The 27,474-nt window shown below is 40.5% G+C and overlaps 2 protein-coding genes across 10 annotated transcripts in view; both read left to right on the top strand.

Moving 5' to 3' along the window:
- Window positions 1-9,673, top strand: part of PTPN4 (protein tyrosine phosphatase non-receptor type 4) — a 114,183-nt gene extending 104,510 nt beyond the window's left edge. For all 7 annotated transcript variants that reach the window (XM_084524525.1, XM_084524523.1, XM_084524524.1 and 4 more), the window contains 2 exons: window positions 1,253-1,388; window positions 3,088-9,673. In XM_084524525.1, the coding sequence (XP_084380651.1) occupies window positions 1,253-1,388; window positions 3,088-3,174 (223 nt within the window). In that variant the 3' untranslated portion in view covers window positions 3,175-9,673. The remainder of the gene's footprint in view (window positions 1-1,252; window positions 1,389-3,087) is intronic.
- A 960-nt stretch (window positions 9,674-10,633) lies between these two features.
- EPB41L5 (erythrocyte membrane protein band 4.1 like 5) overlaps window positions 10,634-27,474 on the top strand; it is a 48,764-nt gene continuing 31,923 nt past the window's right edge. Inside the window, exons 1-5 of one of the 3 annotated variants that reach the window (XM_084524519.1) lie at window positions 10,634-11,022; window positions 19,570-19,674; window positions 23,208-23,250; window positions 24,401-24,479; window positions 27,277-27,321. In XM_084524519.1, coding sequence (XP_084380645.1) covers window positions 10,843-11,022; window positions 19,570-19,674; window positions 23,208-23,250; window positions 24,401-24,479; window positions 27,277-27,321 — 452 coding nt within the window. In that variant the 5' untranslated portion in view covers window positions 10,634-10,842. Of the gene's footprint in view, window positions 11,023-19,209; window positions 19,347-19,569; window positions 19,675-23,207; window positions 23,251-24,400; window positions 24,480-27,276; window positions 27,322-27,474 lie in introns of those variants that run through there. The other 2 variants (XM_084524517.1, XM_084524518.1) reach the window with 2 other exon arrangements.

The following is a 27,474-nucleotide window of genomic DNA, read 5'->3' as shown; positions in this document are numbered from 1 at the left end:
TCACTGATCATAAATAGATGCTTCAGGAAAATTAACAACCTAACAAGGTTTTATGGTGCTTGTGCCATGTAACTTGCCCAGATTCCAGCACGTTTCAAGTTAAAGAAGTTACTGAACCTGTTACGTTTGTCTGCATAGCAGCTCCAGTGCCTTTCTTTTCCAAAGACATTTGTGTTCTTGTTTCTGAGCTCTTGAATTCCTGCATTCCTGTCCTTTGGCAAGTTCTGCAAAGTTGCATCTAAGCTTTTATTTTTGTTTTGTTTTTACTTTAACAAGGCTTCTAACAGTTTAGCTGAACAGTTTCTAATTCTTGTTCTGTAAGAGATGGTGGGCCACCCACCCTGTTCCTGCCATTCATGATTTTCTTGTCTTCTGTTAAATTTCAGTGTTCCACTCCATCAAGCATTGGTTTCTTTTCCTAAGCTGAAGAGTCTTAGCTTACCTGATATTTATCATATGGAAACTGTATCATACTTTCCATCCTTATTCTTGCCCTTATCTGGATCTTTTGACATTGCAAAATGAATTGTTAAAGATTCTTTGACAAATACCGTTCCTGCTTGCATTTCATGGTGTATTCTGCATACAAATTCTGTATGTGTAAATTCTAGAAGTGTAAAATGTTGTGGAGTAATTTTATATAACCAGTACATTTACATCTTGTCGTGAAATTTTCATGACATCACTGAAATATGCAGTAGCTTTGATGCCACCTTCTGGACAAAAACTTAAAGTAGTAGTTTGGCTGGATTTAATCTGAAATTATGCTTCAAAATTGGAACAATTAAGTTTCAAAGACAATGTTTATATTAACTAATTAATTTAGAAGCAAACTTTCATTTACTAACAAATAATAATTGTATGACTTGAGATAATGGTGATGTCTGAAAAAACAGATTTGGTTTTATATTCAAGTATGCAGGAACATTAGGTTTCTATTTTAAAACTGCAAAACAATATTTTGAATGAATAAATATATTTGTAGATTCTGTTAGTTAAAGGCTAGGTTAAGAACTGTTAATTCTCTGACGAGGATTGACAGTTCTGCACTGCCTTTTGCTCTTTTCAGGCAGGATGGAAGCTTCCAGTGACACCCAGTCTGTCTAACCCCTGTTATTGTAAAGCTCAGTCATGAGAATCCTTGAGAAGGAAGGTCTTAAGTTCAGTGGGGTAGTTTATACAACATTTAGGAAGACGTGGCCTTTAAATGTGAACCGTCTTTCCAATAGTTTATTTTTTGTTGCTTTTACAGTGCTGGGATTGGACGGACAGGAGTTCTCATCACTATGGAGACAGCAATGTGTCTCATTGAGTGCAATCAGCCTGTTTATCCATTAGATATTGTAAGAACTATGAGAGATCAAAGGGCCATGATGATCCAAACACCTGTGAGTATCATACTTGTTCTTCTGTGTTGTAGAAGAATAATTTCATATTATTTAGTTGTATCATTAAACGTATTTTAATATACTTGTTGTTTATCACTTCTCAAAGAAGGCGTCTTTACCCAGTGTAGCTGCAGCTGTGGCTTATCTGGAAATAAATTGCTCTAGTTATTGGAAAAGAGCAAGTCTTAAAATTTCTACAAAAACAACCTGGGAAAAAGCAGTGGCTTTTTCAGGGTTATCTGTCAGTTAATGTCAAAAAGGGCCAATTTTCAGTAGTTTTCAAATTGTTCCATAGAGAAAGCAGGAGCATAATTCCGAAAGTTAGAAGTGGAAATAATATAAAAGTCTAACGCAGAAAGACCTAAGACATGCAAGAAAAAACCTTCATTGGTGCAATTTGGTGATTTTATTACCCTAGTAATAATGAAAACAAAACTTCACACCATCCCGTAATGACTTGAGTAAGGGGGAAATAATAAAAAAAAAAAAAAAAAAAAAAAAAAAGAGTTAGTACATCTCTATAGCATACATAGAGAGGAAAAGACTTTTATTAGTAAAGGGGGGAGGTACAGGGTTCTAACTACAATTCCCCCCCTCCCTCCACCCCCGAATGTGCTAAATATCTTTTTGTTTTGCTTTTCTACTCAAAAAAAAATGAGCATGTTCTATCTGCAGTGGAACACAAATGTGTTTCGCTACATCAGAATGGGGGGGGGGGTATAATAAACAATATCTATCATAATTTCTCCTTTTGATGTCTCTTCCCGATTTTGTATATCCTGAAAGATTCACTTAATGTCCGCAAGATGGCCCCATGCATGAATCCCCTGTATGCTTACTATAGGAAGAGAATTTGGAAAGGCGCCTTTAGGGAGCACTGGAGGCAGAATGCATATGCTCCACAAATAAGTATGAATTCAAATATATTAATACATATGCAACAATAAAATACAGTAATTCTATTACTAAATCTGTTACTGTGCCCATTTAAGACTAGATGTCAACAATTACTTGTTGACCACTAGTTGTGGTGCTTTACAAAAGAGTGATTTTTATTTTCTTTTATTTTTATCCTATTTGAATTTGGTTGCTGTCGTTTTTTTAAACTATTATTTGTATTATTTATATGTTTAAAACAAGGTATCAGTGGCCTCTGCGTATGCTGGTGCTCAACTTGAATGTGTGTAGAGTTAGACATTACATAATATTAAGAAACTGGGTTTTATTTTTTTCAACATGAAACACTTTTTTAATCAAATTCTGAGAGATGCCAGTAACATGGCAGAATTAATGTAAGTATGAAGAAATGCTTTAGTAGTTGATAGTGCTAGCTACAGATGATGCTATGGCTTCTAAATGCTAAGTGCACGGAAAGGCTAGGTCAATGAAACTTCAGTAATGAAATGAAGGGCAGAAAATTACTGAAGAAGTGATGTTATAAGAACAGGACTGGTGTTGTGGGTGTGACTTCAGTTACATATTTCAAAGTGCTATTCATTCCACTCTTCTGTCGAGAAAGAAGTTTCTCAAGTTCTAATACACTGTCTCTATTGTTTTGTGTTTTCTAAACTAACTTTGAAGCACAGTTCTCAGACCATCAAGGAAATAGGGTTGGAAATATTAGAGGCCTTTCCTACTTCCAAAGGACATGTCTCAAGTCTGTTTCTTTTCAATTAATTGAATCTGCTTTCCTTTTCAGAGTCAATACAGATTTGTATGTGAAGCTATTTTGAAGGTGTACGAAGAAGGATTTATTAAACCTTTACAAGCATCGCCACATAAATAAAGAGCAAAAACCCTAGGATATCAATTGAGGAATCCTGTCCTCTATATAATGAACTGGCAGCATTCTTTGTGCCATAATACTGCTTGCAGGAAATGATAGTGAAGTACGGCAAAGAATTGACAAAGGACTTTGAAAACTTCAGCACTGTTGCACTTTATGTTGAAACAAAATCAGTCTCTGAAACTCTTCTAACCTTCATCTGTTTGAAGACTTTATTTTCGTGCTTTGCTCCGAACAAACCACAAACTGAAAGAACTAATTGTGTTCAGGGTAATCTACGATATTTCATTGTAGTGCCATATACTGCGCTTCTGGTTGAATTGCTACAAACAAGGCTTGGAATTATTTCACTTTGTTTTACACCCATGTCTCTTAAAAACGGAAAACAAATGAAAAAATACACTAAGCCATGGTCTTTCTCCAGTGCTAGGTTTATTTACTATGTACAGACTCTCACTGTTTTGTTTTTTTTTACAACATTAGCAATATTGCCGATACTAGATAGATACACACTGCCTACTGATGCAGCACACTGTCCTACACCCTAATTAGAGACCAGCTGGTTGTTAGAGGAAAGCTGGCATCTGTGTTAACCCAGCAGTAGCTGCATAATGCCCACTTACCAGCATCTTGTAAAAAAAAAAAAAAAAAAAAAAAAAAAAGGAAAAAAAAAAGAAAACAGAAAAAAACAATAATAATAAAAATTAAAAAAAAATAAACAGCATTTCTTTGACACAGCTTGTGTGTCATACACTGGTGTATTCTGATTCATGTGACTTAAGATTACGTGATGGGAACTAGTGCATGCATTGTCTTAACCCCTTAAGTGCCTTGAGACTTACAGCGTACATCCAGTGAAAGGCACTCATGATTCTGTGGGGGGTGGTCTTGTCCTGTCATATTTATCTTAATGGGTTCAGATTTTAAAAACAGCCCTTGGTGCTTGGAATATGTTACTGCAAGGGGTCATGGAAATACCGTTCCCTCTTTCCTTATACATGTACCTGTGTGCTACACTCAGTAGCAAAAGCACCTCTGCCAACTTAATGAATGAGCATCGTTTGCTGCTGTGTTGTAATTATGTGAAAAATCTGACACATTCCTTTCAACTAGTAACTTACTAGCAGCTTACTATGAAATGCTAGTAGGTCATTAGAAGCTGATACTTTGTTTTATCCTTTTATTGAGAATAGCTGTCTTGCTCAATTAGAACATAACTCTTTAATAGCACTGATAATTAAGTTGAACTTACGATCAGATGTGATTTAATTCCATTATCTGCTAACCAGTTATACTTTAAGTCCTCATAGTTGATTTCAAGCCATGTTCGTACAGGTCTGCCTTTTATTTTTCTAATTGTTTGGGGGGTGGGGGGTGAGGAAAGAGAACACTATAATGCTGTCCCAAAACTTTAATTCCATAATGACCCCAGTCGCCCTCTGTTACGCTTGTGCAAAGTTGTTCCAGTTGATATGGGTTGCTTCTTATTTAAGTAGGTAGAAGATTTGTAATGAATATCTGTCTGATACAGTATCTGAGCTCACTCTAAGGATATTAAAAATTGGGACATTTTATATATATATATATGTTTTTCCAGTATAGGAGAAACCAAGTCAGAAGCAAGGTGTCCGTTGTAATATACTGTAAGAAAAAAAAAAAAAAAAAATCAGTCACTTCTTTGACTGCCCTGCAACAACATAACTTTGTGCCCTCTATTTAAAAAAAAAATAATAATTTATTGTATTGGTTTCCTGAAAATGTTTATCCAGTAAATTTTGTTATAAGCTATATAGAGCATAGAATTAAAATGGAAAGTTCTACACTAAATAAGTTTTTAACTATTGAAGAATTATATTATATAATATACTGTGTTCTATGGACATTGAAAGAGATCAGCTATGAAATATTAAGTGAAAAGGGATTCAGGCAAAGTGAAATCCTGGCTTACGACTTAGTAATAAACATGAACCACAATGCCAAATGGAAAATATAGTTTTAAATATTTTTAGAAAACAATATAATATTAGATGGCCTGTGGCCTTGTTACTTATATTTCTAGATTTGATGCCTAAATCAATATTATTCCTCAGTGAAAAATGAATCTTACAAGAATCTCTGGATCTGACAAATTGAAAAAGAGTGATAAAGTAGCTTTAATCTCAGTTTTATTTTAAGCCATTTGCAACAACAACAACAAAAGTCTTCTTTAGTAAAGTTTAAGCTTTAACTTGCATACAATGATATTAGCTGAGATGCCAGCTAGCTGGAAGGTTATTTTGAACTCAGCACTTAATGTCTACAAATTAAAATAATTCATTCATATACTGAAGTAAATTTTCTTCGTAGTCAAATTGTAAATGAAAATAGCATTTGCCCTTTTTTCTCTGAGGGGAACAAGAAATTAAGTTTATAGCAACATTGCATAGTGTTGAGATGTCACATATTTAAAATGTGAAGTTGCCAAAGCAGTTTGAGTTCAAAAGACCCATTTATACCACAATTGTGTGGGATATTTATTGGTCGTCTGTCATTATTGTTTTGATTACAAATACAGGCAAGTATAACAGGTCTCTTCAGAATCTTCCTCTGCATTGACTTTAGCTGATGGGTTGGTGTGCATTAACTGGTTGCACTGGGAAAGAAGTTGGAGCAAAGCAACTCTTCTTTGATAACTGCTCATCAGCTGATCAGGGGCATTTGGGCTTCTGGAAAGCAGAGTGGTAACCAAAAACCTATTTGGAAAGAGAAGTTGCACTGAAGCCTTCCTGCACCATACATCATTCATTCAAATGTTTCTACTGGTTGTGGTATAAATGGCCTTTCAAATATTTTTATATGGCCAAAAAAAAAAAAAAAATCTAAACTGCTAAAGATTTTACTTTGGGTTATGAAGATCTGTATCATCCTTCAAACTTTTTAAAGAAGTTTTTGTATGTTTCATGCTGTACAAAACATGAATGTATCTTTCAGACAAATGACCTATACGTGATTGGTGTTATGACTGTTGGATTTTATGAATAATTATTTTCATACCATTTGATTAGGAAAAATGCTGGGTGGGTGGGAGAAAGAGTATGTTTGTAACACTTCCATGATACAAATCCAGTTTTAAAAAGAAATGAAGTTTTCATTGTAAATAAGAGCAATATTATGACAGTTTTCTGCCAATGTATAATGTCAAGGTTTTTGTTTTCCTTTTGGGTTTAAATTGAAAACGTCCACTACCATCTCGTTTAAAGTGGATTTGAAGGTTTTTTTTTTTTTTTAGTATAAAAACATGGGGCTCTAGAGAAGGCTTTGTGTGGTTTTGGGGGCATTTTTTATTTTTGCTAAATATGAAATAAGATGCAGGTATCGTTTTATAAATCACCTGCAGATTGTCAGCCAATCCATTCTGAGAAGTACTGCATTAGGTGTAACAGACAACTGAGAGCTGCAGACTTAATTTGTCCTAAACTTAGAAGCATTTGGTATTTTAAATAATGTGCTTGTCTTAAGCAGTAACCCATTGCTTTTATGCATTTAATTTTTATATATTCTCTCCTAGTTATGAAAAAGAGCTTGATTGTATCAGACTACGTTTAATGCTAACTGAAGTTTATTTCTGCATTTTTTCTGTTCAATTTGGAAGCTTACAGATAAAACAACAGCGCTTCATCTAGTATAGCTGCTTACACTCTGGCACACCATCTATGAGAGAGAAGGTGAGAAGGCAGTTGGGAGACTAAGGAACATGAGGTGTTTGATATGGAACCCAGCAACTTTCCATAGAGAGCTTCCAAAAAGCTTTGTGGTACCTGTGGAAGGGCCAGCGTGCAGCATTGCTGCTGCAGTTGCACTGCCCAGAGAGATGGGAAGAAGAGGAGGTCATGCATAGGGAGGCTGGAGCTCCAGGTGTGTCGTGGAGCTGAATTACGTGATATTTTTATGCTTGTGTAGGTGTGTGGGTGATTGATGGCTCAGGGAATTAGCATGAGCATGAAAAACTACAGATCCACCATCCGCAAATCTCCAAGCGAAACCAGGTTGTCCAATACACACGCTTAGTTGTGTAGTTGTGTAGTTGTGACTGTAGAGCCAATACTCAGGCAATCTGAAAGACCCTCAGCCCTGAGGGGAAAGAGAGAAATTGGAATATGGTCCATATTCAAATTCTGCATATTTGGATTAGCACAAAGTATTGGAATGGTGCCCTCTAATGTCACTTATGTAAGTCTTTTTATAGCACGTATGTCCCCAGGTGGTTGGGAGTATTTTCTTAAATACCCATCTTTTGTCTTGAGACTGGAAAAACTCTTTTCCATTGCCACTTCTAGTGCTGGGATCAAATACAAAAATCTGGTAAATATTTATATAGTCATTGATTAAATGTGGATCTTGCATGAAATTGCAGAGATTGGTTAGTGGTGATTGGGAAGCTGTAACAAGGGGAAAAGGATTGATTTGATTTAATACAACCATTTTGTCCAATCTCATTTAACTCACAGCAGTTATAAGACAAAAAAAAAATAGATTTTTTTTTTTTTTTTTTTTTTAGTTTAGCAATCTGCAAAGGAGGCTGGTTTGTCATCACTGGACTTTACCTCTGTCCTAGTTGCTAGCACAGTTGTGCATCTTCACAGTTCATTGGGCTTCTCCAGCTGCAAGTTTAACTAGTGCACGTGCTGCAAGCTCCAGCTGCTTACTTTGGCATGTTTTGCTCATTGAGAGCTCATTTGGCAAAACTTTTGGAGAAATTACTTTAAAAAAAAAAATGGCATTTTTGGTAAAAAGTATGTAGTTTTTGGGTCGTTCTAGTATGCTGTAGGATGAACTTTGGTTTCGCAGACTGGCTGACAGTTTGCTGGTTGTGTTATTTCATATTTAGCAAGCTTACGTGTTTTAAAGGGTGATTTTTTACAAAGTGTTTTGATGTTTGAATGGTAGCACTTTATCTCATGCTTACTACTGACTGAACTATTGGACAAAATAAATTGGGTTTGGAGAGAGATGCTTAATGGGTTTCTGTACAGAGATGATTTGGATTACACCCTGGTACGAATGATTTCTGTTGTTCCAACCATTTCTGGTTTATTGCTCATGTATTTGAGGGACTTTCGTAAAACAGATATTAATAATATGTCACCTCAATTTTCCTGTCATAACAATATAGAGCTTGTATTTAAAAAAAAAAAAAAAAAAAAAGCGAATGGAAACTACAGGGTACTCATAAATTTATCTCTGTGATCTCTCTCAGCTAGCTGCAGATTAGCTAAGTTTACTGTAAGTGGTTCTGCTAAGCATTATTTTTAACATTAGATCAATTACTTGGAAATCAGTATTTTTTTTTTTTTACTTAACTTATTTGAATTTTGATAACTAAAGATAATGCACAACAGAGCTTAAAGAAGTTGTCATGCTTTTACTCCTAGGCCAGGGGCCTAAGACATGAGTGAAAGGGGTAAACAGTTTACATTAAGCTGTTGTTTTCTTTAACTAGGATGTATCCACAAAGACTAGGCTATAAACTACCCAGTGCAATTATCTCAGTACATTGGGGCACCACAGTAACAACCCATAATAATATTACAGGAAAATTAAGGTAAGAAAACTAAGGTTTTTGTTTTACCCTATTTACTCAGATTTTATTCCATTTGGTTTGGTTCGTTTACCAGTGATCCCATTTTAACCAGTCAATTTGGCAGGGCTGTTTGTGTAAGGTTTGGGGTTTTATTTTCTGTAACAGGTGCTATACTATCTGTAAATACAAAGGGAAGAATATTATCTAGATCATTATTAACAATCAGGAGGTGGCAATATTTTTTGCTAGTTACTTCTGGTAATTAATTTGCATTTCCAGCTGTGGCTTTCAGTTGTCAAATTTCATCTCCATTTCGTACTGCTCAATGATTGACAAGTGTGAAGTAAATCATCTCAGAGTTGAATAGCTTTTGTTGTTTAGACTAACTCTTGTGTATCTTTATTAATGTTGGGAGGGTGGGAAGCTTCTTCCCGTAAGCAGACTTTTGCCTATAAATTTGTTTAAAAGCACATGGCGGGGTGGGGGGACACTTTAAAACACAACATCTTGGCTTAAATCGCCAGGGTAGCTGATTGAAAACGATGGAAACTTGAAATTGGTCAACACTGGACAATGTGAAAATGAATTCAGCTTTTGTCACTGCAGCTACTGTATGCTTTAAAGGGCCTTATGTATTTGTCCTCATTTTGATAAAATGAAATTTCTTGCCATTAAAACGATACACTAACATTCTACCGAAAACCAGCAGTTCCCAGAATAAATATGCTAATTAACATTTAACAAGTCTTGTTTTAGTCTTAAGTAAAATTTCATTCTATTATGTGAAAAAATGCTGTTATGCATATTTTGTGGATATATTTAATTTCAGTTGACAAATAGTTGTCTAGGTACAGACTTGAAAATATATATATAGTTTACTTGTGGATCTTAATTGTTTAATTGCAAAATAAAGATGTGCTTTAGTAATTTAAAGTTTAATTATTTTTTTCGATTTTCTTGCTGCTGTACACATGGTTTTACTCTGCTGCTTTTATACAGTTCTGATACCAAATAACGTTCATCTTATTTTATTTTTTTGACATTGTATTCCATAAATGCAGTCTTGCTTTCCTTTAGAGAGGATTTGTATGTTTGCACTGAGCACTAGTGGAGGATGTGAAATTAACAGAAGTGAAATTGCTTGATCATAGAAAATGCATGACAGTGTCAGTCCATGGTTTTTACCTGAGAATATATACCATAATTTTTGCTCTAATGGAAGAGTAACTCTCGTCATCTTTTGCCAGGGCCATGTATGTAACTTTTAAGTGAGGATTTCAGGCAGTGCTCAGTAGGGTTTAGAGCCTGGTGCCAAAAGTGGGGGCTAGCGGTGTGAACAAAAATGCCAGATGGAAGATTGTGATGAACATTTGCTGCCAAAAAAGTGCGGGAATATTCAAAGCAGAAGTAGAAAAAGAAGATGAGAGGATTTAGGGGGCAAGGCAAACATCTCATGAGGGATGAGTTGAGGAGAAGAGAGACACCGCCCTGTCCTTCATTGGGGCGCTCATCTTTCAGAGCGAGGACACCTATCTGACACCCTCCGTGCTAACCGCACGTTTTCCTCACTAATTAGACCAGGGTGAGGCAGGTTTCCTCAGGGAGCTCCCCCACACCCTTCCTGGTGGGCTGGGGGCACCGAGGTCTGGAGGCCGCCCCCGCCTCCCCTTCCCCCGGCCCCCTTTGGCCGCCCCCCGCCCGGCCCCACATGGGCCGCGCCGCGCCCCGCCGCCCGCCGCCGGGCGCAACCACCTGGCTTGGGGGCGGGGGGGACCCTCCCGTCTCCGCCTCCTTAAAGGGGCGTGCGCCTCCCCTTTCTCCTCCCTTCCCCTCCCGGCAGCAGCTCCCCTGTTTCCCTTCCTGCCTCCTCCGGCAGCTCCGGGACCCCCGAGCCGTGAGCGCGGCCGTGCGGCGGAGCGGGGCGGGCTCCTCGCTCCTTCCAGCCCCTCCCGCGGCGCTCCGCCATTTTCTCAGGCCCGCCCCGACTCCCCCGGGGGCCGGCTCAGGGGGGACGCGGGGCGCTGCTCCGCCGGCCGGGCGGCGCGTCTCGCTCCCATTTTCCCCCATTTTTTTTTTTTCCTTCCCATGGAGTGAAGGCTCCCGCAGCGATGCTGAGCTTCTTCCGGCGGACCCTGGGCCGGCGCTCGGCCCGCCGGCACGCCGAGCGGGAGCGGCTGCGGGAGGCGCAGCGCGCAGCCACACACATCCCCGCCGCCGGCGAGGCCAGGGCCGTGCTCACCTGCAGGGTGGCGCTGCTCGACGGCACCGACGTCAGCGTGGAGCTGCCGGTGGGTCCCGACACGGGGCGGGGGGGGGGAAAGGAGGCACCTGCGAGCCGGGCTGCCGCCAAAAAGAAGCATAAAAAGGCAAAAAAAGGCATAAAAAGGTGCTGGGAGAGCAGCGCTGGGAACAGAGCTGCTCGGACGGGCTGCCCGGGGAGGTGGGGGGATAAGGACGTGGTGCTTGGGGACGGGGGCTTTGTTGGGAGCGAGGTGTGAGCCGCTGCTTTGCGTTTCCAAAACTGCCTTAATATGCACGTGTCGGTGGTTAATTATATGCCTGCGCTTAATTACACACCTGTGTGCAGGCAGCAGGACAAACAGTAGCGACGGGAGCCTCCTGCCTTGCCTTTCTGCCTGCACGCGTCGGAGGCGCCTGGCGCTTGTTGGGAGCTCGGTCAGGAGGCTGTGGCGCTGCGAGGTCCCCTGGCCACTTCTGTGGGGTTTTGGCTTTAATTGCAGCTCCTTAAATGATTTTTTTCTTTCCTCTTTGATACTTTACACACCGTTCTTCAGTGTCTTTCCAAGGGAAGCCCAGCTCGGCGGTGTGCTGAGCAGCGTTGTTCACACCGAGGGCAGGGTGCAGTGCCTGCAACATCCAGAAACCCAACGGACCTGGGCTTTAGGGAACGGTTTGGCATCTCTCTCCTCCAAACAGGCATTTATGGAGGGCAGTAAAACTAATTTGTACGTCTCCGAAACAATGTAATGAACGCGTCCAGTGCTGCTTAGTGCCTGGGATGTTTGATTTGAGGCCAGGAATGCCCGCAAACACTTCGTAGCAAGAGTTACACTCAAAAAGGTACTCGAGTGTAAATTGGTGTCTCCACATAACCAGAGGAGCAATCACTGGAGCTGGAGTTGGCTCTGTAGGCAAATTCCTGGCGCCTGTAACAACATTTCTGAGGCTTTGAGGAGCATAAATTGAACCTGAAGAGGTGTCGTGACCTCCCATCTGGACTATAAAACTTGGATCAGGGCATAGCAGTAACTATTTTATTTCTGCAGGAAACAGTCACTTTTTTGCACTTTACTTTTTTCTTTATAAGCCAGCAGAAAGCCTTGTCCATGAACATCTAAGTTATGAGTAACAGCAAACAAATAAACTAAATATACATGGTTGAGTGCAATAATTACAGCATGTTGTCAGGGGCTGACATGGACTAGTTCCTTTGGTGATTAAAATACAATAAATTAAAAGTAAATGAAATGTTTCATTTCAAACTCTGGCATGTTTGTTCGCGTGTCTGACATTAATCATATTTGGGACACACAAAAAAGTGTCAGGGAGTGGAAGGAAGATGAAACGAAAGGTACAAAATCTTGGAAAAACATTAATTTCTAAAATGTAAAGCTGAATTAAAAATATACCTGTCTGCACATAGAGATTTATTTTTTTTTCTTTTACAAAATCTGTCCTTGAAAATAATCGGCCCCTTTGAGCTAAGATGTTTTCTGGGACTGGTCCTGTTACGCTGGCATCTATGCAGGTCTGGTTTAAATGAACTCTTGTGTTCCCAGAGAGGCTCCCTCAGGTCTGCCGACACAGTGCTGTATGGTGCTATTGTCTACCTAAGCTCTCTGAAACCATCTAACCAAAAAAAAAAAAAAAAAAAAAAAAAAGTAAATAGCAGAAAGTGTTTCCTAAGACTGAATCATTCAGCAAACAGGTTAATTTCCAGCCAGCAAAAGAGCTGCCTTGGCACAAGGGAGAGGACAGGAGCGAGCACCTTACCTTACCTAGTACACGGCTGTGTCAATACTTTACACTGGCATTAACTTGTTGCTCCTATGGGGGAAAAAAGATGTTGCTTTTCTTACTGCGTTTGTCCTTGTTTTCTCATCCCCCTTGGCAAGAGAAACGTTTTTTGGCAGCCAGGCAGTAAGTAAAGTCAGGGAAAATCTGGGCTGAAAATAATCAGTGTAAGTTTGTTCTGTTGGTTTCCAGCTGGAGTGATTCTCCAATCTGGCTCCCCATGTGCCTCCCTGAGCGTGGGGCAGAAGCACTCAGAGGCAGCGTAAGATTTATGCTGGTGTTCAGGGCTTGTGGAGCTAAAGCCTTACAGTGAATTTGTTACTGAGAGTATTCCGGAATTGTGGTCGTTCCTGTGATTGACTGGGCTTGGGATTGCTGAAGTTCTGCTTAAATAACGTTCCCTTTGATCCCTATTGTGGTCTCTTTTAAACCGTGTAAACTAAGCATGTTTCAGAGCCTTTTAAAGGAGCTAAGGCTGAAGTTTTTGCAAATATTGACAATGAAACAGAAGGGATGTTGTAAATGATGCAGTTGTGATGAATGTATTAAACACAGAGCCAGGGCTCGAGCAGTAACCCTGCTTTTTGTCCACTGATCTTATCTATGGTGTCTGTCAGGCCACTTAATCTGTCTGAGTTTCTATTTCTTCTGTTCTTTTTAATTACAAAAATTGCCTAACTTGAACCATTCATCAAAGCTACAGTCCTATGCAGTACATAGGCTGAATTCTTTCTGAGAATCTACTTATTTCTCAGCCATGTCAACGATTAAAGAATATCAGCGTTATGTGCGCTATTTACTGTCACTTTGGTATGTTCAAAATGGCAAGCATGAACTTCATGCGAGTTATCAGTGTTCCTTTGGGGCAGATCAAAAAGGCTTTTTTCCCCCGCTGTCATTTCAGATTCTAACGTTGTGTTCTGTCCTGGTAGATTTCCTTGTCTACTACCACTTTTTTTGAAGCTCTGTGTTTGTCCAAACGCATTCAGTGATTTTTGCCAGACTTGCAGTCATGTGTAACAAAACACTGAGAAGCTTATTTTTGTCCACAGAAAATTCTTAAAAATATATATGGTGCCAGTTAACTGTGTTGCTTTTGACACTGTTCATCATTCATGCCTTTTTCTGTTATCTTGGGTTCAACTTGGACAGCAAAAAAGTCAGGTTGTGCATTGTCTTCTAAGTTTTCAAAGCCCAAAACAGTGTGATTGCAGGGAGGTGAGGATTCTGTTTTGCCTCCATCCGCTATTTTACTTGCAGTGCTGTTGCCATGCAATAATACTAAAATATGTCTTTCCCCCACCGTACTTCCAGAACTCCCAAAGCTCAAAAGCCAGGGAGGATTTTTCAATCAAAAGGTCTAAAACTTGGAATATTTATTGTAGCAACAGTTGATCCTTATGCTAGTCAAGTAATAGGACAGAGAGGGAAAAGGTAGTCTGGATAAAGGGAATAAAATTGTGAAATAAATCTCATAAATGAAATTACAGGAATACATTTGAAACATGCACCTTCTAACAAATGTGTGGATGGATTTCTGGGGAGAAACCAGGGCAGCCCCACGACAGCAAGAGATAGCGTGGGAAGCCATACTTTGTGGAACCAGGGGTTTGGGTTAAAAAAAAAAAAAAAACACAACAAAGCTGACCCCACATAACCCATAATTTACATAATCTTCTCATGGATAATAGAATTATATTAATTATATTCCAGTTTCTGTACACACAGCCTAAGTTTCAGGCAGAAGTTACCTGGCAGAAGCTCTTTAAGGTGCAAGACCCAAATTGCAAGGATGGAGCCGTCTGAATCGTAGCAGCTTTTCACCTTAGCATCCGCCTTACTTATACATGCATGAAATTTAGTATGAAGATTACAAAATGAGATGGTTTTGTCCTTGTTATAATCAAGTGTCATTAAAACAAGGTCTTACATAAACCAGTTGAAGAGCTCTGTGGAGTAGCAGGAATTAGCTAAGCTGTTTACAATTTTGGAGTAATGCTTACAAAATAAGACTGAGAGGAGTGTATTAGTGGTGATTATTGAAAAAATATTAAGAAATCTCTCTGGACTGCCAACGAAAGTTGCCAGCAAGCTGTTAGGAGTGCCGATGGCTTTTTGTGTGGAGGGAGGCGATCTGCGTTGGTCTGACTGCAGGATCAGGGGTGTGCTGTGATAGTTGTACCCTGTGATATGTGGTTGCTTGCTTAATGTTTGTAACTGTAAATGCAAAATGTAGAGTGCTTTCTACAGGACAGATACTGGTTAAAAAGAAAATTGAGAAATGGTAAAAATGTTGGAAATACACGGTGCAACGCCAAACTGAGGTGTTTGAGAGTCTGTTGGGGCAGGGATTTAATTGCTAAGCCTTAGTGCTATGCAATCAAATGTGTAACCAGAAATCACAGAATCATCGAATCATTCTCCAAAGACCTCTGAGACCATCCAGTCCAACCTTTAGCCTAGTACTGAAGTCCACCACAAACCGTGCCGCTAAGTTCCAGATCTGCACATTTCTTGAAGACCTCCAGGGATGGTGCCTCAACCACCTCCCTGGGCAGCCTGTTCCAGTGCCACACACTTCCTTCAGTAAGGAAATGTCTCCTAATATCCAGATTAAACCTCCCCTGGCACAACTTGATGCCATTTCCCCTCGTCTTCTCACGTGGTGCTTGGGAGAAGAGCCCAAACCCCACCTCACAGGATGTAAATGGGTTTCTGGGAGGGGATAAATAAGAGTTCTGGCAAAACAAGCTGACAGGTGGGAGTGTTTTGAATCTTTATCATTTTATCTGTAGGTTCAGCAAGCCTGGCCACAGTACATTAAAATCCTGTGTAGTATTCGAATAACCCTGCAGTTATGATGGGTGTTGAAATCAGCTCTGTACTTCGAACACTGCCCTTGGGTTTTAACCCTCCAGTTCTCCAGCAAGCCCTGATGGCTAAAGGTGTTAACTACTGGGGCTGTTTTCATGATTGGAGTGATTTTTTTATTTTTATTTATTTATTTATTTGCTTAAAGCTTACTGTTAGAGCTTTCTCTTGGCTCATTTTTGGAAGCATGTAGTTTGGGAGAAAGGGGATTTAGCTTCATAAGAAATGGAGAGGCTCATCTGATGCTTCCACACTGCTGTGATCTGCACATGTGCATGGGTGGCATCCAGCATCCCTAGTGACTGAAAGTCCTCAGTGGGCGCCCCCAGCCTCTCCGGGTGGCAAACGGTGTTTTTGAGAGGAAACTGGTAGGAACATGAACAGCAACCCTTTTTATAAGTTGGCAAAAGCCAAGAAGGGTTTTGTTCTTTAGTGGCTGCTGAAGGCAACAGCTTCTCCTAATCGCTGTTAACAAGCAGTATTAACACAATTATTTCAAGAAATCTTGTGACAGATTGGAAGTACAGCAGCAGAGACGTGAGGGCAAAGTCCCCCAGCGATGGAGCCTATTTATTTGTCGTGTTTTCAGAGTTCATCCTGTACGGGGGTCTCCTTAATGAAAGAAACAGAGGAGAAAAATCCTTCTCAGTTAAACGTTTTAGTAAATTCATTAGGTGGGCTTCTTTCTTTTTTGTTTTTCCCCAAGTATTGCACGTTGGAAGTGCTTTGCCATGATAAAAACCTGATAAAAGCCTTGAGAAGCAAGCACAAGGGGCAGACCCACAGCTGCTGGAAGTCAGCGTCGCTTCATCCACGCTGGCCTACACCGGCTGGGACTGGCGCTGAGACCACTTCTTTATCAGGTAACCTTCACCTTCCAGACCTGAGAAGAAGGCAGGGGGCAGCATGAGATGTCACTGGGGTGTGTTTGGGAGCATCCTTCCCAATCAGGGAGGGAGGGCAGGGTTTACCCCAAGGTGCTCAGGAGATGTTTTGATCTCATTCCATAGCAAAACCCCTAGACGCTCTGCCCTCCAGAAGTGATATGTTTTATTTAAGTTTCCCAGCTCGGTTGTCGATTCTCCTGCTGTTCGATGTTTGCTGTTGCTTCCTATGGAGTACAGCAAACTGTATAAATCAAGTAGTCAGGTCTTAGAGCATTACAAACCCATGGGGAGCTTAATTTGTCCCCTGGAGGCAGAACCAGCCGCTGCTGGACTGCCTGTGAGCGAGTAGTTAATAGTTCGTTGTCACCACTGAGCAGCTTGAAAATATTTGTCCTGGGAGAGTAACCTGAGCCCTGCTGCAAGAGTGGGGAAAGGAAAGAGTGGAGGGCAGCAGCAGGATAAAAATGTAATTTAAATTGAATGGTGCCACTGGGGAGGTAGGGGAACTTCTCACCAGAGGATGTAGTAGGAGTGTAGCTTTGAAAACATTGGAGATTGCAGGTTTATTACATGCAAATCGGCTAATCTTCAATCATAAAAGCTGACCAAAGCAGTGCCATTCCTGTCTGCTGGTTGCTTAAATATAAAGGAGGAGGACTTCGGTGTGCCTTTAAGAACTTGAACTTAAAGTTAAAGAGCGTGTGAAACTTGTGCTGACTTCCACCGAATACAGCAACCGCGGCTCCAGGTCGTATGCAAAGCACCACGTAATGAGTTCTGTGCTGACAGCCCCGCTGATTTACGGCACGGAACAGCCAGCAGCCCTGGAAACCTTTCCCCTGCTGCTCCAGTGCTGTGCTTCAGGGACTTTGTGCTACATCAGTCATCCTGGGTCCGCTTTTGGTGGCCCCTGAGTCCTTTGCTGAGGTTGCCAGAAGGGCGATCTCCTCCGGCAGGGGAAGCCACCCACGGGTGGGTGCACACGGGCGTGTTTTGGTGTTGGCAGCCCGAGACGGCACGTGCAGAAATCCCAGTCCGAGCCCAGCTGCTTCATTGTTCGTCCCTGAGAGGGTTATATATAAATCTTGGGATTTAGCTGAGCTAATGGGTTAATTACAGTTTTAAGAAAAGACTTACTGAAGAATTGGGAAGAATCTAAAATGTTTTGTGCAACAAGGTGGAGGTTTTCTTCTACCTTTAAATCAGGTGCAAAATAAAGCCTTTTCCTAGTTTTGCTCTTGCAAATGCTGAATCAATTCCACTTCTATTTACATGTTATTTGCTCAGGAAGAAAACATCCCATGCTGAGAGAAAGTATCAACAGCTCACTGCCTTGCTCTTTGCAGAAATCTGTCACTGTCTCAAATAGTGGAAGAAGTGCATTTTATATGTAGGTGATTTGCCTTAAGGCTGCTGCTGGGAGAGTCTTGCTGCTGTCTAATGGAAATGCTGCTGCCTAAAAAGTGCTTTTTCCTTGAAGCCAACAGAAAAACTTGCCCTGAATGAGTCTGGTGAGGTCTGCATCCCAGCATTCTCGTTGTACAGTGTTTTGAAGAAACTGCGTGTGAAGTTGGCAGCTGATCTCATTGCTTTCCTCTTCCCCCGCCTTCTCCAAGACTTGGAAATAAATAACTGCAAGATAACTTGTTTAGGCAGATTGGGTTTGCAGACTTTTCTGCAATTTTACTTAGGGCTATGAAATGTCATTCTGGATTTAAGTGAAGCACAGGGTAAACCAGTGACTGTGATTACCAGATTAAATATAAAACGCTTGAAGATCAGAGCAGAGGAAGGAAGCAAATTATGTATTCCTCTTTTCTTACGTCATTATAATTCAGTGATTGAACTCGATTATTTCTGAGAATAAGAATTCTGGCTTATTCTTGAAAATCCTTTTGTAAACTATGGGCATCTTGGAGCATTGTCTGTGTTGGTGTTCAGACACTAGGGTAAAGCATTCTGTTCAGCTCACTTCGGAAGTTCTTCCCATATGGCCAAGAATCTTGAGGGGTGGATGAAATCTGCCCATTAATGGCATACTATAGAATATGCTTAGAAAGCCCATTTCTGAAGTTGTGAATGTATAAATATTAGATAAAAGACTGAAGGATGCTATGGAAATACAAAAATTGTTTAACTCCTTGCAGAAAGGATTTATGCTTACTCTGCATTTCTTTAGATGTAAAAATAATTATTTTCTGCACCGGGGCTTGTACTCTGAGTCCTTAATTTATTCATGTATTTGTATTACTTTTAGGCATTTCAAGTGTTAGAGTTAAGCTTTTCTTTCAGTGTATTATTGTGAAGGAGTTCATAGCATGAAAAATGTATGTTGTATAGAAGCTGCTCGGTGTTATTTACATGCTTTCTCTTCGAAAACATCAGATTAATTTTTTACATCACCACTGTAAAAATTATGTTTGCTTGGGACCAGAGCTAAGTTTTTTTCATAAATTATGTATGAACAAATGCGGTGGCTTTTTGCACCTACAAGCTGAGCTTTATGTAAATGCCTTATCTAAGGGCTGTTTGTTAAAGTTCCTTGCCCCAGACAGTTTCCTGGCAGTTGCTAAAAGCACCTGCTAATGGAATGCTGCAGCCCGATGCTGTGTGCTTTCCTACCCACTTCAGCACTGGTGAATTGCCTAGTTAGCAAACAGGAGCCATTTCTGGGGCAATTCACCCTGAAAATTTTCCACTGTATTAGTTACTGTCAATTATGCTAGCTATGATTCCAGTCCTATTGAACTTTGTGGATAAGGAAAGCCTAAAAGGGACAATAATGAAGTGATGTTCTGACACTTTCAGCCTTGTGCAAGGTAATGTGGATGTTTTTCAAAAAAGGTTATTCTGTATGCTCCTTGTGGGGTGTACATTTGTCATTCACAAAAACAAGAAATACAAGAAAAAATCATTTACAGGTTGTATTGTCAAAAACTTAATTTTGGAGTCCTCTTACTTCTGGAATTGCAATGAATAGAAAAGAAGGTAGATGCTACAGTAGATACACCTGCTAAGTATTAAATCCTTTTGTATTTTCAGAAAAAAGCCAAAGGCCAGCTCCTGTTTGAGCAGATCATGTATCATCTGGACCTTATAGAAAGCGACTACTTTGGATTAAGGTTCATGGATTCCGCACAAGTGGCGGTGAGTAGCAGTCAGTCTAAATGTTAAATCTTAATATTGACAAAATGCTAAAAGAAAGCTTTCTTTTTCTTGATTTATGGTCTGTGCAGAAGCTATCTGTTTTATTAAAGTGACCCCAAGTTTAACTCAACATTCTTTTGAGCAAAAGTCATCTTGTTCACGTCTGCTTGGGAAATAGTCTTAGCGAGCAGGGTACCTACTTGATTTGCTCAAATTGGTTGTGAGTCAGCTCCGCGATGAGGAGTTTTTGAGAGGGATATGGTTGTGTTTGCGAGTACCAGACAGTTTGCTTTGAGAGCAAACACTTTTGAAAACAGCAGCAGGGCAGTGTTTGTCAGGAGTATCCACAGTTCTTTCACTTGCAGTTGTAGTTTCATGTGGGTGATGCTTCTGGCTGAGCACTTAGTCCTGCCTAGAAGGTTAGCTGCATGTTTACTTCCTGTTTTTTTCTTCTTTTGTGTTCAGGTGGAATGCTAGAAAGTCTTTGCGTATCTATGCATATTTGTAAGCCTCATGGCTTCTTTTCAGAATTTCTGGGATGGGTTTAGTGTTTAGCATGTAATTGTAGAGCACGTTTCTCTTTTGAGGAAATAATTTAACTGTTCAGAATCTGACACACACTTCATGACTAGCAGGACTCCAGCGGCTGCTGGGTTGCAGTTCTAGTAGTGAAAATGGTCTTAAACCTTTTGCAGAACAGAGGAGGAAAACACATTTTACTTCTTAGGATTTGGATACTGGGTTCTTTAAACATGTTCTTGAAACAAGTTGTGAAGGGAAACAATTGTCATTTTCATGTGATTTCTATGTTCGTTGCTAGTCTGATGGTTAGGAGGAGCTACTTTTCCCTGCACTAGGAGGCCAGAGGTGGCAGAAGGAGGTATTTTCAAGGTTGTTCACAGTGTACCAGGTGTGATCTGAATCCTGGTTAAGCTAAGGGAACAAAAAAATGTTAATTTGAGTGGCTCTGATTCAGACTGACATTGAACAGCACAGCATGGCCAGTGATGGGAAATGTGAAGGTAGCTGATAACTTGTTGGGCTTTTGGCTTTCCCTTTAGCCATACTGCATGTTTCTCATAAGGAGACATGGATTGTTTAACAGGTGGCAGATTCCGAAGTCAAAAGTTCAGATTGCAAGCATCAAATACTTGCTATTCCTACTGAAGTTGTAGAGCATAATTTTGTTACTCTAGCAGTTACTTTGTGTACTGCAGTGCTTAATACTGAAAATGGTCATATAGCATTGCCACTGAGTATGCAGCCATTAATTGACATGAGACACAGATTTAGCCTCATTATTGTAATTAAAAGCAACATCAACAAAAACTTGTTTACTCTTCTGTTTTATTTTTTATTTTTATTTATTTATTTTTAATTTCTGAAGAAGCAAACTGTTTTAGTAGTGATTTCCAGTGCTCTGTCCGGTGTGTTGTCTGTATTGCTTCTTGTTTTCGTGAACTTTATCTCTGGATTTCAGGAGTAGGCTGTGTTGAACAAACTCTTGTCAAAATGTAAACTTAAAGGATCTTTTTGCCAGGTCCACTTGAATTCCTTTTTAATCACTTGGAATCAATCTTAAGTTTCCTGTTGTCTGTGTGTGTCCATGCGCGTGTTGTTTTTTTCCCTTCCTTCCCCTCCATTCGAAAGCAGTTGTCTCCCTTCTTCCAGCACACCCATGCCATCCAAACCAGGCTCTTGTAGGCAGTGCTGGTAAAGAGCTGAGCAGAGTAAATTGCTGTCAGTGCCTGTCTCGGGCCTCTCAGCTGCCTTGCGCTGGAATGTGGAGGAGATGAGAGAAAACAGAAGGGATGAGGCAGGCGTGCACAGGCAGTCCTGCAGCCTACCAAAGGCTCTCTCTGCTGTTCCTGTGTCTAAATCACCTGCAAGTCTCAGGTGGAGAGATCATATATTTTTAGGGTGGAGGAAGGAGCAAGTCACTTGTCTCTGAGAGCAAGTGAGTTTGTGGAGTAGGAAGAGAGGTGGTGTCATTTTCTTAAAGAAACAAAAAATGTTCAACTCCATTTCATTTGCGTTGTAAGCAAAGTAGACAAATATTTGCTTCATTCCTCCTGAGGTTCCTGCTTTATTTAAAAAATACATTAGATAACATTTCAAATAGCTGTCTGTAGCAGCTCTGTTTCAGTAACTATTAAGAGCATTTCCAGGTGCATGCACCACAGCACTCGATGGTTCAGTTGTTCTGGTCTGCACCTAATGTATCAGCCACTGCGTGCCCTGGCTGCGTTACAGGTTGGTTTTATGCACTCCCTGCAGCAGGCAGGGCTGCTCCGAGGACAGGAACGTGTTTGCACTTGGCATTGCAACCTGAAAATACCGGTTCTTTCTCATACCCCTGTTGCTTTTCTGTCCTACTTGGGGCCCGCTGTAAACTTCATGGCACGTAGTTGAACGAAAGGTGTGTTGCTAATTGTATAATTCATCTGCATTAGTTTCAAGGTGACATTTGGGATCGGCCTAATGAGGTGGTGTTACCTGGGCAGTGTGAAGCACCCGGGACACGGTGTGCGAGGTGGTTTGTTCTGGCTGCTCAGCCAGCGCTGTGGTGTTGAACAGGGTGCTGTGTTCCCTGTGAACCAAGTCATCTCCTTCAGAGGGTGGAGCTGTTTGTGTATTCACAGCACTGCAAAGCAGGTCCCTACCACTAGCTGGATGTCAGTTTCCCAGCTGTATTTCCTGGTATGAACACTTCAGCAGTGAGAATATATGATGTTAGGAAGTATAGCATCTACAGGTAGGTGTTTCTCTCAACCTGCCACCTCTAGCTTATTTTTCACATGCTGTTATAAGCAGTGTAAGTGAAGCCACTACTTTGTCTTCAGAGAGTTAGCCTCCACATCTAGTATATAGCTTATCATTAGTATTAGTAGGTGAGGCAGTGACTTCTGTCCTCCCGTGCAGCAATTGCTAAATAAATGTCAGCTGTGAATAGGTTTTGGACAGTTGGGTGGAGCTGACCCTATGTTCAGACAGACAGCGTTGCTGTTATTTACTATGCTTGAGTGACCTAAAGAAATGACTGAAAGACAGCAGTATTTATTTTGTCTCTCCTCGCCACACCGGAGTGATCACAAACAGCGGAGTCAGAAAGCTGAGTTACAATTTATGCCTCTCTGGCACACAGTCACTGGCCAACTACTAATGTGCCAACAGTTTTGTTTGTTTGGACAGGGTGACAATTTTAGTGATTTGAGTAGTTTGTCTATACTTTTTTTATTTTTATTTTTTTATTTTTCCTCCAAGTAGATAATACTTTCTGGAAGATTGGCTTTAGATAAGGTACTTCAGGATATTTCTGGTGCTAACTTTTTGCATTACAAAGTTTTTACATTACAAACAGTATCTTCAACAAGCCCTAAGAACTATGAATCGTGAAATATCTGGACTGGATTAGATTATATTGTTTTGAGCATGTTGCAATAGCAAATAGTTCATCTTCACAAATGAATATGTTGTGGGGTTTTTGTGAGATTTTGTTATTGATGATTCAATGAGAGTAATTTGTTTTTCAGCATTGGTTGGACAACACAAAAAGCATTAAAAAGCAAGTGAAAAGTAAGTGTCTTTTCCATTTTCTCTTTGGATCTCACATTGAGCATAGAGGAGGCACAGAGCTGAAGTGGTGGGGAGGAAGGGACTGTGTGCTCTGTGAGGGGTAACGTAGGCACTGAAACCCCAACCCAGCATGCTGCTGCTGATTGCTTAATGACCTCTTTCCTCTGCAGTTAGTATTACTTTCATCTAATGTCCTTAATGAGCCATGTTAGAGGCTCATTAATTATAGTTTAAATAGAGACAAGGCAGCTGAAGATGCTTTAGCATCACAGATCTTTATTCTGCCTATAGGAAAAGTTGTCGTGGAGCCTCCATCCCTTGAAGTGGTTCAGAATGCCCTGATCTGTTTGTGTTTGTCCCTCAAGTCATTACTCGCTACGCAAGCATTCATTGTGGCCTGTTTGGTTCAGTGGTCCGTGCTTGGGTAATCTGTGACATCAACTGATTTTGCTCAGAAGCTTCCTTGCTATCTGATGTGGGAAGTCTTCGGGGATTTGTGGTGCTTTATTAGCAAAACAAAAATTTTGGAAGCACAGTCAGAAAATTCCTCCTGTCAAATGCAAGAATCAACAGAGAGAGCTGCACATTTTTAAGAACTGTTAAACCATCCTTTTGCTGGGTTAACTCTCTGGTTTCTGAAAAAAAAAAAAAAAAAAAAAAAGATTCTTGCCCAAAAGGGTCTATTATATACCCCTAAAATATGTCTAAAATTCAGTGGAATATGCATGCCAAAGTTGTCAACAGTGGGCTTTTCCCAGAGCTCTGGAAAGGCATTACAGACACCAACAGAGTACCTAGGGATTTGAATGACTGCAGAGCCAAGATCCACAGCTCTCTTGGTGATGGATGGAGTCCTTAAATATGAGGATTAACCTAGATTTATGTGCTCTTGGCAAGACAGATCAACTTCATGTGATACATCTGTTGGGTTGACTTGTAAAATAAATATAAAACTATTTTGTGCATCTGTTTAAGTGTATGTTCATCCTGATGTTTTTCATGCATTTTCCTGCTACAAATTGATTCCTGCCTAAGACCTTGTGGTAGGATAGGGCCAATTTCAGTCAATGTTTGTGATGTGATTCTGTGTAATAAAATAAGTCTGGTCCAGTAGCTGTTGCTGCTGTCTCAAATGAATTCTTCTTTGCAGTTGGCCCACCGTATTGTCTGCATTTTCGTGTAAAGTTTTACTCATCAGAGCCCAACAATCTGCGTGAAGAGCTAACAAGGTAAGAGGAATTTTGTGATAGAGACAGTCATGTGCTCAAATAAGGCCAGGAAAATGTTTCTGTACTATTTATTTAAACAGTTTTGAAGCATTTTGGAGAATTCCTTAAAGCTGGTTGCTTACCTGACTGTTTATACATGTATCTAATGTAGCTCTTATGAAATAAATGAGATGTATTTTAAAAAGATGCAAATATTTACTGTATTAGTTGATGCACTGTTTTTTATTATGCAGCTCTGGCAACTGATCTGTATGTATACAATGGACAGAATTTTTACTGAACTGCCATAATTTTTCTTTCTTTATTCTGCTTTCAATGTATTTAGTTTAAGCTCTATGCAGTCATCCTGTCTTTCTAAGCAGAAAAGCATTGAATTGCAATTTAGGGCTTTTCTTTGGCAAAAAATAAGTTTAGTTAAGTTTCATTACATCTGTGATATTTTGCTAAGGGTTATGCGAAGAGAAAAACTATTTTACCACTATGTTTTGATGTGGGTTGACAGTACTGTTTGCGTAGGATTGTATTATCAGGTAAGCAGCAGTTTCTCTTGTTAAAAGTGTTTTGCATACCGTTCATAATGCTGCATGTCATGTTGGACTGAGACATATTTGGGGTGCTTTGAAAGAGAACACAATTTACCATCTGTCAGCTGTATAAATCTGTTGTAAAAGACAACATTTCTTTGCATTGTTGTCACCACTGCTGATGATCCATTTTGGAGAGAAAACAAATTTATGTTTTCTTGTCAGATGTAGACACTTCATACCCTCAGCCGTTTGTAAGAGTGTGAAGTGCATTTGTTTGTTTTTGTTTTTTTTAGGTTTATCTGTGTGAATCTTCGATCTGCACTTTAGCCAAATCCCTAGGAGTGCTACCAGGAGGATTATAGTAGCATTACCCTGTGCAGCCATATGTACTCTGAGCAGCTTCATGCTTGCAAGTGATAACAGTGCTATAACTGTTTTAATTCTTTCTTGGCAACCTGGGAAGAGTATTTTACCCATGATATATGTTCCTGAATCAACAGCTGACTGTCTTTGAAAATCATAGTAATAGAAAAAGTTCAGACCTCTGTCTGCCTACCAGCGTGAAACGTTTTCATCCACCTTGACTGAGCTCTGCCAGTCAGACCTTGCTGTGCAGGTTTTAGCATGGCAGAATTGAAACCTGAGGGCTTCTAAACCCTGTCTGTCTGCTTAGCTAATCCTCCAGACTAGGAGTGCAGCAAGTCTTTCCTCTGTCTCGAGACTATTTTACAAAGAAGCGGTGGGAAAGGGAGCTCTGTTACAGGTTACAGATGTCGCAGTGGTTTTCCAAGGGTTCTGCCTTTCCTTTGTGTGGCAGGACACCCAGCTGGAGGCCTTTGTCAGCTTCCACAGGTGCAGATCTCTCATGTTTTCTGCCAGTTTCCCATCCGTCAGATGCCACCAGTCAGAGGTCATGCAGCACAGCCCGAGCATGGGAAGTATGCTCGAACAGTTTGCAGGTGGTGTGTGGCTGATAAGCACAGGTTGGTCGCACCCACTCCATACAGGAAGCCTGTGCTCATTCTTTTCATATCCATGGTCAGTACTGAACAAATGCATTCCGCATCTAGAGGCCAGCTTTGGGTGATGAATGCTTTGACAAAGCATTCATGGATTTCCAAGGGACCTGTAGGAAAAATGCCTGTATGCATTTCATGCCCGTGTATGTTACTACAAAGAGACATAGGCACATGTGGTCTTGGTGAACATCAGAGTTGAAAGAGAACCATCTTTGGCTGTGTGTGAGGCTCCTCTTCATCTGCAGTGCAATTCAAATCAGGTGCCATGGCTGAAGTCAGCCCTATAGCTGATAAGGTGACCTCTGTTGTGAAGGGAAAGCTGTGTGCCACAACAGAGCAGGAGGGATGCACTTTGTGGGTACTGGATCAGAAGGCTAGGTGCTGCACACCGGTGGGGGATACGTGCTTTTTGTTTAATGCCTGCAAATTTCTAAGCAAGAAGAGGAATTCTAAATAAACAAGGCAGTGATGGAAATCTGGCTCTGAAGAATCAATTGTCTGAGAAGGCTGCAGCCTACTGGTTATTTTTTTGTCACTTTGCAGCCAGCTTTCTGGGTAGGATTTTTAACCAGCCAATCTGTATCATGAATGTTTATTTTTGAGAGACTTTAAGTATTCATTCTCTAATGAGATCAATGTCTATGGGTAATGAAGAAAATGTAGAAGATGCAAGTTGTTCTTTGGAAGGGACCTAAGGTCAATAAGCAACTAAACTGTTCTACACAGATCACCTCGTTCCACTGCCTGAGCACTTCAGGGCTAACCAAAAGTAAAAGCGTGTCATTGAGGGCATTGCCCAAACATCTCTTGAACACTGACAAGACCAGGGCATCAACCACCTTACTCAGAAGCCTGTTCCAATGTCTGACCACCCTGACAGAGAACAAATTTTACCCAGTATCCAGTCTGAACCTCCCATGGCTCATGCTGAGCCAGCACTCCCAGATCTCTTTCTGTAGGTCTGCCCATGTAGGATCCTGGGGTTATAAATGAGTCTTATTTAGGTATTCTGTTTCTTTTTACATGCAGCACTGTAGTTCAGCTTCTGGTAACTTCTAGTTTTGTGTTTACTTCATTTGACACGTGTGCCATGCTAACCCAACTGATAAAGCCTTTGTAGTTTCTTCAGTCATGAAAACCCATGTAAAGAGTATGTGACTTTAATTTTTCAGGCTCCAACTGCTGTCTCTTGGCTGAGTGATACATTAGAACTGTTAATCAATGACTTTTGTTTCTCATTTAACCCTGCAGGTATTTATTTGTTCTGCAGCTAAAACTGGATATTCTTAGTGGAAAGTAAGTATTCCCACTAAATAGTCTTCTAGACAACTACAATGTATTTACCATAGGATTTATTAAATTGTTACATTTGGACAGCTAGTAAGACTTACTAAGTAATGTAACTTTTTTTCTAAAATACTGCTTTTGTGTGCATGAGTAGCAGCAGAG

Source organism: Aythya ferina, assembly GCF_964211825.1.
Source record: "Aythya ferina genome assembly, chromosome: 6".
In the NCBI taxonomy this organism is placed as follows: Eukaryota; Metazoa; Chordata; class Aves; order Anseriformes; family Anatidae; genus Aythya; species Aythya ferina.
The sequence above is the reverse complement of the archived record's forward strand: the minus strand, read 5'-3'. Positions and strand labels throughout refer to the sequence as shown.